At 39.7% G+C, this 18,413-nt stretch overlaps 3 protein-coding genes across 22 annotated transcripts in view; 2 read left to right on the top strand and 1 right to left on the bottom strand.

Moving 5' to 3' along the window:
- LOC107263302 (anion exchange protein 2) overlaps window positions 1-15,764 on the top strand; it is a 30,898-nt gene extending 15,134 nt beyond the window's left edge. For 14 of the 19 annotated variants that reach the window (XM_025080795.1, XM_025080796.1, XM_015730343.2 and 11 more), the window contains 8 exons: window positions 4,062-4,242; window positions 4,636-4,717; window positions 6,649-6,990; window positions 8,102-8,789; window positions 9,144-9,206; window positions 10,317-10,911; window positions 11,023-12,121; window positions 12,208-15,764. In XM_025080795.1, the coding sequence (XP_024936563.1) occupies window positions 4,062-4,242; window positions 4,636-4,717; window positions 6,649-6,990; window positions 8,102-8,789; window positions 9,144-9,206; window positions 10,317-10,911; window positions 11,023-12,121; window positions 12,208-12,880 (3,723 nt within the window). In that variant the 3' untranslated portion in view covers window positions 12,881-15,764. Of the gene's footprint in view, window positions 1-2,886; window positions 3,040-4,061; window positions 4,243-4,635; window positions 4,718-6,648; window positions 6,991-7,241; window positions 7,382-8,101; window positions 8,790-9,143; window positions 9,207-10,316; window positions 10,912-11,022; window positions 12,122-12,207 lie in introns of those variants that run through there. The other 5 variants (XM_015730338.2, XM_015730340.2, XM_015730352.2 and 2 more) reach the window with 5 other exon arrangements.
- A 60-nt stretch (window positions 15,765-15,824) lies between these two features.
- On the top strand, window positions 15,825-17,298 carry LOC107263307 (serine/threonine-protein kinase mos). Of its 2 annotated transcripts, XM_015730361.2 has the most exons (4): window positions 15,825-16,077; window positions 16,163-16,371; window positions 16,441-16,826; window positions 16,893-17,298. In XM_015730361.2, exons 1-4 carry the CDS (start codon window positions 15,962-15,964, stop codon window positions 17,211-17,213), a joined length of 1,032 nt encoding a protein of 343 aa, XP_015585847.1. In that variant the 5' UTR covers window positions 15,825-15,961; the 3' UTR covers window positions 17,214-17,298. The 2 variants fall into 2 exon arrangements, with proteins under 2 accessions (XP_015585847.1, XP_024936570.1); XM_025080802.1 differs by having other exon boundaries at window positions 16,441-17,298.
- On the bottom strand, window positions 17,221-18,122 carry LOC107263309 (U6 snRNA-associated Sm-like protein LSm5). The gene is made up of 3 exons (XM_015730367.2): window positions 17,681-18,122; window positions 17,416-17,612; window positions 17,221-17,333 (listed from the first exon to the last, which is right to left on the bottom strand). Exons 1-3 carry the CDS (start codon window positions 17,727-17,729, stop codon window positions 17,301-17,303), a joined length of 279 nt encoding a protein of 92 aa, XP_015585853.1. The 5' UTR covers window positions 17,730-18,122; the 3' UTR covers window positions 17,221-17,300.
- Window positions 18,123-18,413: the final 291 nt, after the last annotated feature.

Genomic DNA, 18,413 nt, shown 5'->3' on the forward strand with positions numbered 1-18,413 from the left:
GGAGAGGGGGGGGGGGGGGGAAGTAGATGACAGAAAAATTTTCTTACCGAACGTACGTAACTCGAGTGTTATCTATTCTTGTCGCTGTTGCTTTGTGCCTCGATTCACTTGCTTGATTTTTTGCTCAAGTTCAAGGTCAACGTATGTGCACATACTGCACCGCCGACAGCATGTAGCAGTCCGCTCGAGTGCACATAGAGCGTTCAATAAAAGTTCAAGGTGAATGTTTTTTTTTTTTTTCATCGTAATATACATACCAAATTATAGGTTAGGAAATTGCTGTCGTTCGACTCGAAAAAATTGTTCAAATTGGAACCTTTACGATGGAATAAGTCACTTGTAAAAAGTCGAACGCTTTTATAATTGGATAAGTATGCGGGCTGAGAGGTTATTGATTGAGAATTCCGACAAACTTCAAGGGGTTCGTATCATTCCCTTGCAAGAGGACGAGCTGGCATTCGTAAAGCAATGAAATTAATTTTATTATTCTCTCTCTCTCTCTTTCTTTCTTTCTTTCTTTCTTTCTCTTTTTCTATATGTATATTTCTATCTCTATATTTATTATTGCACGATGAACTGCAAATAAATTCGACGACGATCAGCTTTCGAAAGTCACGGCACTTGTGCGATTTACTGAAGTTTTAACGAGTAAGAGTTGTTCGCACGGCGTTATTTATGACTCTCCTATTTGCATCTAGAGGCTAGCTAAATTAAAGTTTATCAGTCATTAGCTATGCTGGTACTCGACGTCCTGTACTTTACTGTGTATATAGGTACAGCCATTTAAAAACAGTTAATTAGCCTAGCGCTATTTGTCAGAGAGGGTTGTAGACCTTGATAAATACCTATCCTAAGGCTCACAGTCAATGTCGACAAATATCAGGTTTAATCGCATACGATTCAATAGGGAAACGGTCTTCAGGCTATGCCACAGGCTCTATGATCGCGAGAGAGAGAGAGAGCTTGAGGATAAGCAAAGTGTACAGAAATTGAGTGTGAAATTTTCTATATTCCAGGGATGGCAAAGCCAAAAATAAGGCTTGAATAATGAATTTCCTTTGAAGCTCTTGAGCCCTAAATCATTAGGTATTCCGTATATGCACATAATTCCTCAGTCTCACATTCTCCTTTGTTCAGCAGCAGGTTCAAGACCGCGTGCATGAAACGGGGTCGGAATCCGGCGAGGGAGGTTAGGGTGCCGAATCGATAGGAACCCCCCTGGAAAATTCAAATTTCATCCTTTATGAAAATTCGAAGTATTCAGCATATTTCCGTGTATCGGCACCCTTAGCTCAATACAATTTGTCTCGGAGTTCAACAGTCTCGTGGTGAAGCTCGAAAAATATTGTCGAATTCCTGACGTTCCTAGTCCCCGGCGAAAAGCTCACGTTCTGGTTCAAGGCCAACTGGGAAAGCCGTCCTGGAAGGAGTAGAAATTGGTGAGGGTGCACAATCGATTCTCCTCTCCAGAAACACGAGAGAGCCCAAGCTAGTGTTATTTATCATCTTCATAGGTAGTCGCAGTGGTACAATATCACGTTGAGCAGCTACCCTCTTCTGGTATACACGGATTTGTAGCTCGACCAGGGGTGAATATCGGAACCGTATATTAAGTATCCAGGACCTTGACCGTGAGAATAGGATATCCGTTTATAACTAGGGGTCGGTATCCTTCCTCTTTCGGAGGGTTCAACGGTCTCATCTAGTTCTGGGATAGTTTTGAGATATTTATACGCGTATAACACGCGACAATCCCCTTTAGTTCTTCAGGTTCAGGGTCAACAGGAAGTAGCTCCCGGGGCGGGGGTAGTCACTACGGGGCGTAGAATTGGTCGATGCTGCAGGGTTGACGTGTACTGCAGCGCCCTCACTCTAGCATGTACAGAACTTATATTTTACCTCCCTATATTTATCCTCGCTATTCCCAACCCCTGATTCTGTCCCTCGTATTATATACCGCGGGGATGGTCGATAACTTACGGACGTAATGTTTGAACATCATTGAAACATTTTTTTTATAATATCCATATTATCTAATTTTCACACTGAAACGTATGTGTAGGTGGAGATTTTACTTTGGCATTCGCGTTCCTCTTGACGTATTAGCATTTCATCCCTCGGGGTTCAACAGCTCTAAACCCTTTTTGACTTTCATGGTTAAATCGTCGACACCCTGTACATTCTTGTCTACGTTCCCTTCTCCGTTCGCGCAGCTTCACGTACAGCTGACACTTGTTGCTCGCCTACCACCTCTCCACATTTTCTCCCTTCGCCACTATCTCCTCCATGCGAATCTTTTCCTTCCTCGAAGAACCTTCAATCTTCTTGCTTTTTGTCTTCTTCTTTTCACCCATCACCAACAGATTCCAATATCCTTTGAAACCTCGTAACTCTTACGTAAAACTTTTCTAGAGCGGTGAAAAAAAATTTGTTCTCCCAAGTATCAAATATATTTAGCACGAATCTCATTACAAGACCAATTCAGTTACCCGTGACCTGGGTCACGCAATTATTACAAATATAATTGAATCCCGAAATAGGTCAACGTAGTAATCCGTGAAGGATCCCAGTTGGTTTTTACAATTTTACGTTAATAAATTCAAAGCCGTTCAATCGTGATCGAAGCTTTTGAAATATCGGTCGGAGCAGCATTTAGGGGGTCGGTTCAACGAAAAGAGCTGCTGGTCCTCTGGGAGAGGATCCTCTAGCCCCTTTCTCCCGGCACTGAACTCCTGGAGTTTAGGTGCTCGAATTGAATAGGGAAGGAGCGAGTTGCGCGAGGGTTTACACCCAGCGCGGCTGGCAGCCCCGTATGGGGTTTGATATCGATCGGGAGTCTCTCCTACTCGGTACCGGCGTTCTGCGCTCGCTTCGGAAACTCGTCGAGCCCCTCTCGACGCCGAGGTTTCAACTTGGCCGCTCATTCCAGCCCGGGATGCCATGCCCGAGGGCGGCGCCAGCTCCTCCGGGAAGTCGTTCCTACAGCGGGCGCGAGGAAAGGTTCTGCATTGGTTACGACGCTCCTTACGGACGCACCAGGTGCGTGACACTGATACACACAGAGCCCTTACACTTTTAACCCAGTATACTCAGTGCCATCTTTCCCGCTCTTATTCCTTCGTCGTTCGTTTATTCAATTTCACATTCTATCGTCCTCTGAATTATCGTACAGTACGGCGACCCCTACAATTTTATTCGCGATAGAAAATAGCTCGCAGCACGTATAATGACAATTTTTTTTCTTAATTATTATTTTTCTATCGTACTCATCCCGTCGTGGTGCTTCGCGAAAGATTCAGTCGAATCGCTGTAATTGATGTGTTAAATTTAATTTGTCGAATCCTCGAGATAATTGTACTCGTAACCTGCCGAAACAGGAAGTGACAATTGTTCCGACGCGGTTCACGACTCTGTAGGATTCAGTTAGAATCCTTTGACGATACTTCATCGATAAATCCAGTTTATCTTGGTGGAGTTTAGACGTAAGTGGTTTTACGACTGATCGAGTATTTGTATATTATGCAAATACATTATGATTTCCTTACTGGCAGAGGGTATTCTCGTTATCGGGAGTAGCTCGTGATTATAACGTGTGTACGTAAGCTCCTTTGAAGCTGCGGCTAATCGATATTCGTTATCTTACTGAAAAAAGGAACACGTGTCCTGTGTCATTCAAAATGACGATACCAATGTTGCTTTATACTGAGAATATTGTTATTGCTCGGAACGATTATAATTACTAGTTGTTTTAGTTGCTATAGGTACGACGTCTGCTATATAGACGCGGTAGCCTAGAAATTTCAAGCTTCTACCCAAGCTGTGCACCTGTGACCTGCTTTAACGTGTAGCAGGGTACGTAATATCCGGGTCCGACAAACCCCATTAGTATTCGACCTACGTAAACAGGAGCACTCGGCAAAGTCCTTTCTGTGTCAGTACAAGGGCCGGAAGTTCATTCTGGAGGGCCGGAAGGCGGGCAATTTGAAAGTCTTTTGCGCGCGCAAGTTATTATCTCCGTTGCTCGGTCCTTTAATTTTGCTTCTTTTCCTTTTCGCACGCAGACCGACGGACATGGCACTGAAGCGGGACCGCAACTTGACGAGGAGATGGAGAAGGTTTTTGCCATGGATTCCGGCGAGAAGTTCGACGTAGCCCGATTAGGCTCACCGTCGGAATCCGCGGGTTCGGATCGAGAACGTGATCGCGGAGCGCCACCTAGGTACAACGATCTTGACGTTAATCGTAAGTAATGAAAATTTGACAAATCCTCTCGTATTACATTACGATCTTACCTGATTGTCATTATCGATATACATTTTATTTAAATTTACCGATAATCATGATGCAATATGTATATATGATATTTTTATAAATTACCAAATCGATGTACGATTTTTCATATACTTCTCACTTAAATTGTCAGCATCTACTTTTCGTATGAGGACACGTGACTTTGAATCTAATGACTATATGTCTTTACGGATCCCAGACGACGGGGCGTTCTATTTATTGATGATGAAGAAAAAAAATTAGCGTATTGAAAAATATATTTTATATTTATACCTATCAAGGATCTTTTAATTGGATTATCACGAGGAAGTTATATCTAACACACTTGTTTTCTAATGTCGACAGAACACCGTAAACGAAGTTACCCACATCCTCATATGCCATTGAAGAGTCTACACTCGAGATCTATGCGCCGACACCTCTCGCCGTAAGTGCAAAATCCAATTTTTCTATCAAACTGATTTTCATGATAGCTTTTAAGCCAAGCTTCTCCTCTTCCGTATGCCTATAAAATTTTGGACTTTTTGGCACTCACTAAAAATAAATAAAACAAGAACCAAGAGAAACGTGTAAGCTATAACGAGTAAGCTATAAGAGTCTCGTGTCCGGGCGATTCCGTCAGCATAGACTTGATCATAGATTGTCGGAAGTACTGAGCTTTCGAAGGAGTCGATAGTATTAATTTTTAATTTCTTATTTATTTAATTAGTCGGTGACGGCCGGTTATTTCGTCGAAGTGATGATAATGCTTATAAGCGTAGGGGTATTGGGAAGATAGTACAGCGGTGTTATCTATATTGCCGTTTACTAGGAGTTCGCTGTCTTCGACAGCTGAGGTTACTAGCGGCATGAGATATATTGACAGATGTCAAATAGACAGAAGCACATGGGTTTAGACAGTTTTAGTTAGGGTTTAGAATTAACGATGTGTGATTATGAAGTATTCAATGTTCTTCTGATTTTTTAAAACGGCTGGATTAAATTGATTGCTCGGTTCGTTAATAGTTATTTTCTAGAACAGATATTGCGGTATGGTGCTGTACTTTTTCGGAGCGCCGTTTCCCTTTGTCGCACGCGTGGTACGCGTATCGGTATCTCTGCATCTTGAATAAAGACAGCGTTAATCATTTGGACGCTATCGACAATTCATCGCCACCTTGACTATCGGATGGATAGATCCGTATAGTTAAAACCTTTTCAGTTAATCCGTCATCCGGTGATCCATTCAGCTGTCTTTTAATGATCTACCGGCTGTCTTTTGAAACGATCAATTTTTCATTTATCGTCAGACAAATTAAACGTATCAATAAAGTAGCTCGATCGTCGATCGATCGTGATAAGGTTATTTATTATCAGGCTTTTGCTGAATTAGGGGAGACTTAAAAACGGCTGTATTTATGAACGTCCTTTAAATTATGATAATCTAATGCGCGAAAGTCATAAATTTTTACGGATTTTTATGCAACTTTTATATGCGCGATCAATCATTGATTTACGAGTGTGATACTTTACTGCCTTTCCATTCATTATGGCTAATAGAGTAATTTTGTCTTGTAGTTTAAATGTAAGAGACATTTTTATTGTATTTGACGTCCGCGTTGATTTTTAATATTTACGATCGACTATTTGAGGTAGTTGCTGCGTTAATTAAAATTGAAGATTAACATTTTCTATGGAAATATGTCGTTCAGTGTGACGTAGGAAATCTTTAAACGAAATTTCAGTATTTTTGATCGTCTGCTTACAGATATAGGGAATTAAAATAGTAAAAATTGCACTTTATAGATATACTTGTTATGTCAACAGCTATATTCTTTTTGGAGATATCTTAGCTCTTAGACGGTGAGAGTAGGTAGATATTTTTAAGAGACACTTCTTTCGCATCGAATACGACTACGATTTTTTTTTAATAAAAAAAATTGAATTTTTTAATTATTTTTTTTTCCACGTTATTTAAACAATATGTGAGGTGAAAACGAAAAATTGATTAATATCTGTCCTTCCACTTGTCGCAAAGAGAATACGTTGAAAATATTTTTGTAACGAACGATATACAAGGTAATGACCGAAATGAGAATAGTATTATTACGATGGTGCTGATGCCTCTTTAAAAATGCTTTCAAGAATCAAGAAAAACATATAACGTCAACATTATCGTTTTCATTCTGATTTTTGTTCTCATTCAAGTATTCGGAGTTTGTAATTCTCCAAATTCGAGTCGTTCTCGGGTCTATATTCGAGTTGAAGAAAAAAGTGTCTCTTTTTACAGCCTCGTGAAATAAACACGAGGGATTTCAGCACTTTATGGTTATGTTTGTAGATGGAAGGAAATAAGTACGTACTATTTGTAATTTACAGTGAGGGTTCCGGGACGGAAATCAGTCCAGACGAAGACAGCGCGGGTAACGTGCCAACCGGTACTGGAGACGTTCAGGGTGCCGATCATTTTGACAACACGCCAGTGAGCGACAACGTCGGGGATGAAGACACTTTCGAGGATGGCGAACAAGTCCTCAGCAGCGAGAGCGAAGCTCCAATTTCCGAAAGAGCAGCTTCAGGAATCACTGAGAGTCCTGGCGTGGGTATTCCAAGAGTCCAGTTTCAAAAGATTCGAGAGGAAGGTGCCGTGAGTCCACCTCCGGAGGATATTCCTAGCGAGGAGGACAGGAAGACACGCAGACATCAGAAACACGAGCACAAGTGAGTCCTCTTCGATTTTATCAATTTCGAAGGTAATCCTGAATTTGCCCTACTGTAGATCCTTCCGTATTATTTTGTTACGAATGCCAAGCAATTTCTGTGACACCAAACGTAAGCTTAGCCTAGACCCAGGCTATTGTCTGGATCAGCGCACTAGGTACTGCCTGGTGCCATGGCCTTTGGCCAGATCTTGTCCTCGTTTGCACATCAGAGGGCGCACGAGGCACGAACGGAGACACGCACGATAGTATTTTCTATTTAGCTGGTTCGAACGGCGGAGTCTCCTCTCTGAGCTTAGGAGACGTGGAGGTGGTGGGTGCCACTTGGTGCCTGGTCTAAAAATGCCCATTACCTACGACCGGTCACCAGAGCGTATTGGTGACATCAGACGGTACCTTCAATTCTACTTAATTATCCCTTTGATGTCTAATACCGAAGATTACGTGTATTGTCCTGTGCACGTGGAAAGATATCCTCTGGGAAGACGGGAAGGATTATTGTTTCCGGTGGGTTCACGATGAACTCGTGATTTCTTTTAACGAAGATTTCATTCTCTGTGTATTAAAGAAAACCCGTGAGTTTTTTTTGTGAGTTTGCTGTTACTTGGGAACGTTTGGATTAGTGTATCATAGACTTTTATGCTTTTTAACACTGAGTTTTTTGTTTCTTTTTTTTTTTTTTTTTTTTTTTTGAAAGTTTAAAACAATTCCAGTCTGGTGTATCATAGACTTTTATGCTTTTTAACACTGAGTTTTTTTTTTTTTTTTTTTTTTTTTTTTTTTTTTTATGAAAGTTTAAAACAATTCCAGTCTGGCTGAGACTCTTTTATTAGATTCTCGTATAATCACAAAGTCGGGATACGTTTGATCTTTTTAAAAAAAAATTTCAATCTCAAGGTGTGAACTTGATTTTTACTGGCTCCCTCGAGACGACTCACTGCCAGGGTCGAATACCAGAACGGATTTGGCAGCAAAGCCCATACCTATATTAAAGCACACAATACAGTCCCGTGAACACGTGAAGTCGAGAAATTATCATAGCAGCTTGGACTTACTATATATACCCTGTATTACCTTCAATTAGCTCGAGCTCATTATCCATTGATTTTCAGGAGACATCATCACAAGTCACGCAAGTACTCCCTCCAAGAGGATCCACAATGGAGAAAGCGTTCAGGGGCTGGTCTGCCGGATGGTACGGGCCCTCTCGGAAGAAGAGTCAGCGTACAGCCGGAAGAAGCGAGTACACTTCAGGAGCTAGACATCGACGGCCTGGAGTCTCACAGGAGCGACGATCCAAGGGGCATGAGACGTCACAAGGCGGCTCACTTGACCGTCCAGATCGGACGCAAGAAGGAAGGCGGAATTCCGCACGAGACCTTCAAGAAGATGTACGATCACTCGCCCCACGAGGTCTTCGTGCAGCTCGACGAGCTTCACGGCATCGGCGAGGAAAGGGAATGGCGTGAAACAGCTCGATGGATAAAGTACGAGGAGGACGTCGAGGAAGGCGCCGACAGGTTCGGTAGACCCCACGTCGCCTCTCTCAGCTTCCACTCGTTACTGAATTTACGTCGTTGCCTCGAGACCGGCGTGGTCCTTCTTGATCTTGAGGAACGAGATCTGCCTGGATTGGCTTATAGAGTTGTCGAACAGATGGTCGTCGAGGAGCTGATCCTGCCGGAGGATCGTCCTGTCGTTATGAGGGCTCTCCTTTTACGGCACAGGCACGTTCACGAGAACGATCGTGGGTTTCGATTTGGTGGTAAACGCAACTATTCCAGCTACACCAGTCTGCAGGTATAATAGTCTCTACCGTTAATTATTGTCACATGAGATGCTATGGCTACGTTTCAAAATTCATTCTTATCCAATGTCTCTTAGTTGTCTCTATGCGTTTGTCATGGACGAAGAATTCCGCTCGATGATGATAGTGAATTTTTTAACGTAATCTATATCCTAGGACCGATCTCAGGATCTTCATGGATCCTGTATCTTCTCTCTGTATCAGAGAACTATACATTGACTTATGATAATTCAGAAGGGGTTCTTCTTAAGATAGAGTTTTCAAGGATTTGACTGTAGTAGAAAGTAGCTGAGGCGGTGGCACGTAGAACGATATGATTGACGGCATTCCTAATGTTGTTTCCACAGTCTATCTGGCTGGAGGAAGAGGAGGCCGCGCGAGAAGCCGCTGAGAACCATGTAACCCGACATGTAAATCTCTCTAAATCTCGTTCCCCAATGCAAAATGCAAATTTTTTTCACTTTATTCGCTAGTTTTGTTTGAACCTTTTTTTTTTTTTTATCCCGTTTCACGTATTACGTTCTTGTACAAAGATCAACGCATACACGCGTTAGCATCGAGTGCGTCCAGTAACATTTTTCTTTTTTTTTTTAGATCATGAACTTATACGTGTATGATTTTTGAATTTACAGAAATACAAATAGTCTATGATCGTATATGTGTATAATATATATGATACCGATTTCTATTATAAATCGTTACCTGTAAGTTCCATGATCTTTCTCACCGCGCTGCAACATACACTACACTGCGGCTTGGAGTTTTATCGTTTTGATTGTTTATGTTTTTGTCTTTTTATCATATTACTTGATCCATGCAAATATCGAGCAGACCAATTGATTTTTTTTCATTGATCTAGCAAAGATCATTCGGCTGTTTATACTGTATATAGTAGTAGCAGCAGTCTGCCTGCGCATGATTGTAATTACACATACGCACCTTATCCTCTGTATATAAATTATTTGTACAGGTTTTCTTTCTATTTAATTTATACACATATCCTGAGTACTATAGGTACTGGACGCTGTATGTATGTATACACTGTGTAGACACGCAAAACGGAGCATAGGTTTTCTTCATTCTTGCAACCTCTCATCGATTCGATATTTACAATGTTTTCTTTTTCGTTTCTTTTCTCTTTTTTTTTTTTAACTGACTTAATTTTTTATGCACCGTGAACTGATTGTTATGTATTTATCAAAGTATTGTGTGAATAACTAAAACAGATTAACAAACACGAAGTTTTCTCTGCTTCGCACTTCGTGGAAAGATTTATATGATTTTACCGATCGAAGATCTTACCGTACGGCAAAAAGATCATTCATCCACACGTAAATTTCATTAACTAGATTGTTCCGTCGTAGCAATTAACAGAAAGAAATTGAACCACCGGAACAATCGTATTTTCCTATAGTTGGGAAACCTATGCATAGTTTTCTCTGACATACTGTATATACGTTACTCATTAGACGCGTCAATATTACCAATCGATGTTCATCAATCGGTATGATCTTTCGCAGAATCTGAACGACTCAAAGCCGAAGATCGTTTCCTCGAATCTGGCCCTTGACAACAACCACACTACCGTGGACATGAAGGAGGAACTTACTTTTACGAGTAGCACCGAGGATCTCAAAAAAGGGCATAACGATCATATCCTGAAGAGGATCCCTGCTGGCGCCGAAGCGACGGTCGTCCTGGTCGGTGCCGTCGAGTTCCTGGATCAACCAACAATTGCGTTCGTTAGATTAGCGCAAGCTGTCTTCATACCGTCCATCACGGAAGTTACTATACCAGTGAGATTTATGTTTATCCTTCTTGGACCGAGGAACGTTGATCTGGATTACCATGAGATTGGTAGATCAATTTCTACTCTGATGGCCAACACGTCCTTCCACAAAGTCGCTTACAAGGCTACCGAGAGGAGAGAGCTGTTGTCAGCCATCAACGACTTTCTGGACGATTCCATTGTCCTTCCTCCTGGCGATTGGGAGAGGCAGGCACTGTTGCCATTTGACGAGCTCAAAGCTAAGAGCGAAGCCATTAGAAAACGGAAGGCTAAAGCACTTGAAAAGAAAAGTAAACCAGTGCAGAGTGAGGCGGCTCTCAAGAAAGGTATTTTATGCTTTATTTTTTAATTCTTAGATTTTTTTCTGGCATTGGACTTCCTTATTAGGAATTTATATGTCATTTTGCTCGCTATATTTCTCAATTGATTTCTTATAGCACTTCTGGCTGGTGAAGACGGGAAGAAACCTCCAGATGACGGGGATCCTTTACGACGTACTAGGCGGCCATTCGGTGGGCTCATAAATGACATCAAACGACGTTATCCGTTTTACCTATCGGATTTTACCGATGGTATCAATTCGTCCTGCCTTGCAGCGGCGATGTTCATGTATTTCGCCGCACTGTGCACGGCCATAACATTCGGTGGTCTCTTGAGCGACAAGACCCGCAACGTCATCGGGATCTCCGAGACCCTGGTATCCTGCTGCTGGACTGGCGTGATAATGGCTCTATTCGCTACTCAACCCTTGGTTATCATCGGCACAACAGGACCCCTGTTACTCTTTGACGAGAGTCTCCACAAATTTTGTTTGGCGAATGAACTCGAATTTCTCACTGTGAGAGTCTACGTCGGTGCCTGGATGGGAGTCATCGCCCTAGCCATCGCCTCTGTAGAAGGTTCTGTTCTAGTAAGGCTGTTCACACGCTTCACGGAAGAAATCTTCACTGGATTGATCTCGTTACTTTACATTGTGGAGACATTCATCAAGCTAGTTAATTACTTCAAACGCCATCCACTTCTTCATCAATACTGTTTTGCCCCTTTGCTTAACGATACGACCACCCCGACGCCATACAACGTTACGGAATTGGTAATCGCATCTGACATGGGAAACTCCACGGTCGATTCCATGGAATACAATCATCTGATACCGAGCTCCGATCCAGCAGGGTTTATCAATCAGCCTAACACTGCTCTCATGTGCACGATATTGTGCCTGGGTACCTTCCTCGGGGCGTACTACCTTCGAATCTTCCGTAACAGTCACTACCTGGGCCGTAGTGCCAGAAGAGCCTTTGGAGACTTCGGAGTCCCTATCAGCATCGTTCTTTTTGCTATCATTGATTATTTCGCCAATGTCGAGACGGAGAAACTTCAAGTACCAGATGGTTTGGTACCTTCGGATCACACCAGAAGCTGGTTCGTATCTCCTGCTGGAAAGGAGAAGGCGATTCCTCTCTGGATGGCTTTGGCTTGCTGCGTTCCAGCGTTTCTCGTCTATATCCTTGTCTTCATGGAAACTCAAATCTCTGAGTGAGTATTCAAACCAATGTATAACCCGTTACACTTGATAACTGTAATATTGTTATTAAATTGTCTTACTTGATATTACTATCCAGACTCATCATTGACAAGAAAGAACGTAAGCTTCGCAAGGGTAATGGCTACCACATGGACATCGTAGTAGTTTGTTTAATGAACGTCGGCTGTGGTCTTATGGGGGCTCCATGGTGCTGCGCAGCCTCAGTGCGCTCCTTGACCCACGTTTCAGCAGTGACGGTAATGTCCCGCACTCACGCACCAGGAGACAAACCCCATATCGTCGAGGTGAAGGAACAGCGAGTGAGTGGGCTTCTGGTAGCAATCCTGGTCGGTGTGAGCGTCCTGATGGCTCCTTTACTAAGACGCGTTCCCATGGCCGTCCTCCTTGGGGTGTTCCTCTACATGGGTATTTCGTCGACTAACGGAGTCCAGTTATTCGACCGCATCAAACTCTTCTTCATGCCAGTCAAACATCACGGTACCGCTAACTACGTGCGCAGAGTACAAACTTACAAGATGCACATCTTCACCCTAACACAAATCCTGTGCCTGGCCATTCTATGGGTAGTGAAGAGTACCAAGGCCGCTCTGGCACTGCCGTTCTTCCTCATCCTGATGATCCCGCTACGAGCTCAGATGAGACACTTCTTCACCGCCGCGGAACTTCGCGCCTTGGACAGCAAGGAACCCGAACCCGAGAAGAACGAGGACGAACCGGACTTCTACGAAGAAGCACCTCTCCCTGGTTAGATTGTGCCTTAGCTTAGCTTATCCAACCTATTATCCGTTATCTTGTTACTAGCGAAACGTTACCTATTACCTCTCCCTCACGTTGTACTTTCTGTTATGTCTTCATAATGGTATTCTTAGGGTGGCTCAAATGAATTTAATGGATTTTTTCATTAAAGTCTATTTCGGTGCGAATGGAAAGGTCTATTATAGCGAGATATACTTTTAAGCTTTCTGCGTCAACGAACGTGACGATCATATTCGCGATTCCTAATAATTTGTAAGAAACGGTATTAGCGAGCTATGATCGTTTATTTGTTGATGAGGTACATGAGGATATCCTGTTGTATGTATCATACGTAGTTTGTAAATAGTTAACTAATTAACGTAGATTTTAAATTTAATTAGCGGCACAGCTCTTGCGAACTTAAATTTATCTTCTACAATTCAATATTCTTCTACATACTTCACCAGTAATTCAATGAAGGAGTAGTACCTGTGGTCGCGTTATGATCGTGTCGAGTCTTATGACTTTGTATAAGAGTAATTCGTATACGTGGATATTCACGGAACGTGGGGAGTGCCAAAATCATGTATAACGTGGTGCTATCGATGCTAATATGTCCATCATGGCCAGAATATTTTTAGTATTTTCGAACAAGTCGTGATGACATTTTTTTATTTCATAATCTTTAACAATCTTGTCCGAAAGGCCAATTGAAGAAACAACCGGATAAATATTGTATCGTGTAACTTTGTTCTTTCAGCGAAATCTATATTTTTTCATCTATCAATGATATAAAAAAAAAAGAAACAATCCTCAATGTGAAATTTAAAGAATTAAGGTATTTACTGTTGCTACCAGATAATAAAAAGGTAATCAATTTCCAAGAAATAAGTTTCCTGGTGCTACTACAAATATTTAGAAGTAGAGAGGACATGAGGACATAAGAATTTTATCATATTTGACGAAATTTTTCCTCTACCATGAATTGTTCTGACCATATTTTTCATGTGTACCTTATCCACGCTACCTCCATGGATCCGACTAAGGGATTCCATGAGATCAAATAAAAATCGTATATTGTTAAGTTTAAAGATCTATCAAATCGATATGGCCTGTTTGGATAGTACTTAGCGTCTCTCGACGTAATTTTACACAATTTTAGCTGTCAGCAGCTAATATCATTTCTTTTGAGGTGATTACCGCCAAACAAAAACAATATAATTTTCATAATCTATACGATTCGAATGTACTTATATGCGTTGGCTAGGGATTCAAGACGTGTAGACCAACTAAATGTACTTACAAAATTGTTCTTATCAGAGGCAAATATTGAACGATGAAAAATTGTGAAAGGAAGAAAAATATTACTCGAAAACTTAATGAAATTAGAGACAATAAAAAATGATGTGGCAGAAGAGACATATTATAAGTAGAAGTGACCAGTGGATATATTACATCGTGACAGTTAAAAAGAACAATCTATTAAAATCATTTTGACAATTGGCATATAAAACAATTTTAAACAACAAACGTATTCAATTTTTTTGAAATATCTCGATGACACTCGTTAAAGTTTTGGCCTTTGGTCTATTTTTTTTTCTTCCAAAATTGATGTGAATAACTTATGTTCATGTGCGCATTAAGATTCATTAAAAATAAAAAAAAATTATCAAGGCGAAGGAGTAGTTTTAAAAACACTGCCACTATAAAATATATCGGTTTACTCTCGCGGCTCTGCGTGTTTATGAGATTGTGTTACTTATTGTGTATAATTCGCCGAAGTTTTTCTTCCTTATATTGAATTATCTTAACAGATGGACGATTGAGGTTCTATTTTTAGAAACAGGCCGGTTGAAAGGGTACAAAAGAAAAATGCTAAGAATTTAGTATCTTAGGAACATTGGTGTTTACTTAAAAACTTTGGTCTTTGCAATCGATGTAAATTGAGAGCTTTACTTATAAAGTATACATACATGGCATTATGGTATTCGTATATCATATAAGATTATAAGATACGATAGGTAGATAGAAAACCATATATCAATTTGAAAAAGTTATGCAAATTGTCGATCGTGGTTTATACTTTATAATGGCCTTTGTTTTTTATCTTCGTATTTGATCTGGTTGAATAATCTTCATAATATTAGTACTCTGTACTATGTTTGAAGCCTCTTTTTTTTTTAAATTATTCTCTGAGGTTTACACGTTTTGAATCAAAATCTAATGGTAATGGTGAATGGTATATTGATGTTGCAATAAGACAAATATACAATATACAATTAATGCAGTAGATGAAAAGAGAATATTCTAAGAGAAACAGAAAGAGAGATATAATGTGAGAAATATATTGTATTTTCAATTCTGTAGAGTATTTTACTAATCGACATATTGTTATTAAATTGTCAAAGAATTAAGAACCAGCTCTGATAATGCTACTTCGACGAAGAGTTAACAGTACAAGCAGTTTACTTGCTATTGTTTATTTATTTAATATTAATGCTATAAGTAATGGGAATGAAAAAATGACAAATAGTAACGAGTCCTTCTAGAATATTGTGATAGAAAAAACCGCGTTTGCTCGAACCTCACGGTACTTATTATTAACAGTTATTGTTGTAATGAGAAAAAAATGTAGATTGTTTGACGAATTTAATACTTGTCAGACATGGCTCTATATCTTATAATATATTATTGAGACACGTTATTATATCTATGCCACAGATATTACCTATATTTGAGAGATTATTATGTTCATCATTGTTATCGAATGATGAAACTATTGTAAATATTTTAGTTAAAATACAGTATTAAAAGTAATAATTAGTAATAGGCTATTAATAGCTCGTTTACGCCTTAAGTACAGAGAATAAAATATAATAAAACAATATTTTAATTGTCCATAAGCTATTTTTTAATTGCAACTTCCTTATTTAGTGGACTGCGATTCATTTATTCTTTTCAGGATTCTTATTAATAATCAAGTGATGAGGCTTTAAAGGATTATAGTGAGTGTGCAAGAGGATAGAATATTATAAATATTTTGAACATACCCAATAGGTCCTTGTGTTTCTGTATCAATTTCAAAATGTCCTCATATGTTTTCACTGTGTAGTTGGATGTACGTGATTGTAAAAATGGCTTCTCCGAGGATAGTAACTTCGGTATTAAAAAATTTATCTCCGCGATCACCAAGAAGTGTAGAAAATTTAAGGTAATTGTTGAGATAACTGTGTATACATGATTGTTTCACACGTAGAGTACTGTTTAATCTTGAAGTCATTCATGTAATTTGATAGGCAATCCTTAACTCCTAAAACACCCGTTAGAAAAGATCTCAGAGTGGAAAATCATGGAATTTCAAGAACTGTAGATAGAAATCATTTATCACCTTTTAACATTGACACTCCGAACAGAGTGAAAATTTTGAACAACGGTTTGCAAAACGTACAACGCTCTCTTCTTGGTACAGGCAGTTTTGGAAGGGTTTACAAAGCATCTTATAAAGGTATAAATTACTGATAAAAAAATTTGTTAAGACTGCCAGAAAATGTAAAAATATGTCTTCTGATTTTAGGAAATGAAGTTGCAGCGAAAATAATAAATCGCAGAAAAGATAGCGATCTTTCCGTGAATGCGGAGAAACATGCGACATATTTGAATCATTCGAATATTGTAAAAGTACTTGGTATCGATCAAGGAACTTCCTTGTCTTTGATAACAATGGAACTTTGCGGTACTTCTCTCCAAGATCTACTGGATGACAGTACTCTTGAAAAGGAAGAACGTATTCGTATTTGGAAAGCAATCTCTTGCGCTTTAGACTTTTGTCACCGTGCCGGTGTTGTACACGCCGATGTTAAACCTAAAAATATTCTTATGGCCGCTGATGGTCAGCCAAAGCTCGCAGATTTTGGAAGTTCTGTACTTATGGATGAGCTGGACTTCTCATCAAGAAAGCACGTTCGTTTTTTTGCTAGCATTCTTAAAGATGATTCGAATGTCATAAAAAATATTGTATATTTTAAGGGTACCCCAGGATACGCGGCCCCCGAGGTAATTCAAGGTGATTTTCCTAGTCCTGCTTCAGACATCTACTCTCTAGGTGTACTAGCATGGCAAATGCTTTCACAAAAGATTCCTTTTGCCGGGTTTCATGCACATACTATCCTTTATTTAACTGGTAAAGGGAAAAGACCAATAGATGATAATCTTGATGATGGCTTCAATGGAACATATAAGAAATTGTATAGAGATATGTGGTCACAAGATATGAAAAAAAGGCCAATGCTCAGGGTAATTATTAACAAACTTAGTAACATGGAATTGAGAATCGTTGGAATAAGATAAAATTAAATTACAATTAGAAAAGGTGAGATTATTATTAGATAAATGTATACATCTGAATTGTGGAAAGTACAAGTAATACACAGTATTCTATGTTTCTGGCATTTCTCCTCCTGGTACTAACTATAATAAAAAATAGAAATAAAAGTTTAATATAAGAATTTCATACATCCAATAATTAGAAAATAATACAAATAATGCATACCATTGTAATGTTGTTTCCATTAAGTAAAATCAAATCCAGTTTTGTAACTCTACGTCCTTCAGGAGTTGCTTCGCTTTCTGTCACATCCTCCAATAACATATTTACAAAATCATCAAAGCCTTGTAAAGTGCCAACAATCTCCTTGTCATTTTTCATAATGATATGTATTCGGGAACCAATGCATTTATCCACCAATTCTAAAACAATATTAAATGTTAAATGACATTGCACACCGAGCTAAGTTAGGAAACCTATAGTGTTTTACCCAGAGGCAATAACGTGGATGGATTCGTGCTCACGGAACTCGTCATCATGATCTTATATACAAGTCTGGGTACTCAGCGAAAATGGAAGTACCGGTTGATCATTGTTTGGTGCCGTTTGGGATTCCAGATTGTAGTTCGGAATATGAGGCGCTAGTATCGGAGGAGCCCGCTTGTACGCATGCGCACTCACCCGGTTTTTTCATGCAGCGGCCAAAAGTGGAAACTTTCAGAGTCATTAGGGTTATGTTTGGGAGATGTGAAACGCGTCAAAAGTGCCAGACCTGTATATAAGATCATGCTCGTCATATTGACAATTGACCTATCAACGTTCCAAATTACTCTCAATGATACATGATATATATTCCTATAAAACACAATAGTCGCTCTACATAAATCAAGCTCTATTAAAACTTTAGTTTACTTTTTGGAAATACATTCATGCGCATGTACTAAACCACCGTACAAAGTTTGTATATAAAATGTAAGTTCATCAAAGAAATATCTAAAGGATACTTCACAAGGTTTGATCAAGCTTTAAATGAACATGATCTGGAGTCTATAGGAATCATTAACAATTAAATATAACAATCAAAATTCTTGAACTTATGCTGCATCTGATAAAGTGATTTGCAAGCAATATGTAAGTGACATATAAGCAATATCGCTTTATACAACATTTATGAACCACTTTATACAAAGGCAGTTTTTTCTATAACAGTGAACCCGGCATAA

This window comes from Cephus cinctus, unplaced genomic scaffold (assembly GCF_000341935.2).
Source record: "Cephus cinctus unplaced genomic scaffold, Ccin1 Ccin1_scaffold0153, whole genome shotgun sequence".
Lineage (NCBI taxonomy): Eukaryota > Metazoa > Arthropoda > Insecta > Hymenoptera > Cephidae > Cephus > Cephus cinctus.

Excerpts from the sequence above, each read along its gene's own strand:
- LOC107263309 (XM_015730367.2), bottom strand. The coding sequence starts at position 17,729 with ATGATGACGAGTTCCGTGAGCACGAATCCATCCACGTTATTGCCTCTG. Across the intron at positions 17,613-17,680 it reads ATCCACGTTATTGCCTCTGG|AATTGGTGGATAAATGCATT; the intron begins GTAAAACACTAT and ends ATATTGTTTTAG. Across the intron at positions 17,334-17,415 it reads ATGGAAACAACATTACAATG|TTAGTACCAGGAGGAGAAAT; the intron begins GTATGCATTATT and ends TTTTTATTATAG.
- LOC107263307 (XM_025080802.1), top strand. The coding sequence starts at position 15,962 with ATGTTTTCACTGTGTAGTTGGATGTACGTGATTGTAAAAATGGCTTCT. Across the intron at positions 16,078-16,162 it reads AGAAGTGTAGAAAATTTAAG|GCAATCCTTAACTCCTAAAA; the intron begins GTAATTGTTGAG and ends GTAATTTGATAG. Across the intron at positions 16,372-16,440 it reads TTACAAAGCATCTTATAAAG|GAAATGAAGTTGCAGCGAAA; the intron begins GTATAAATTACT and ends TTCTGATTTTAG.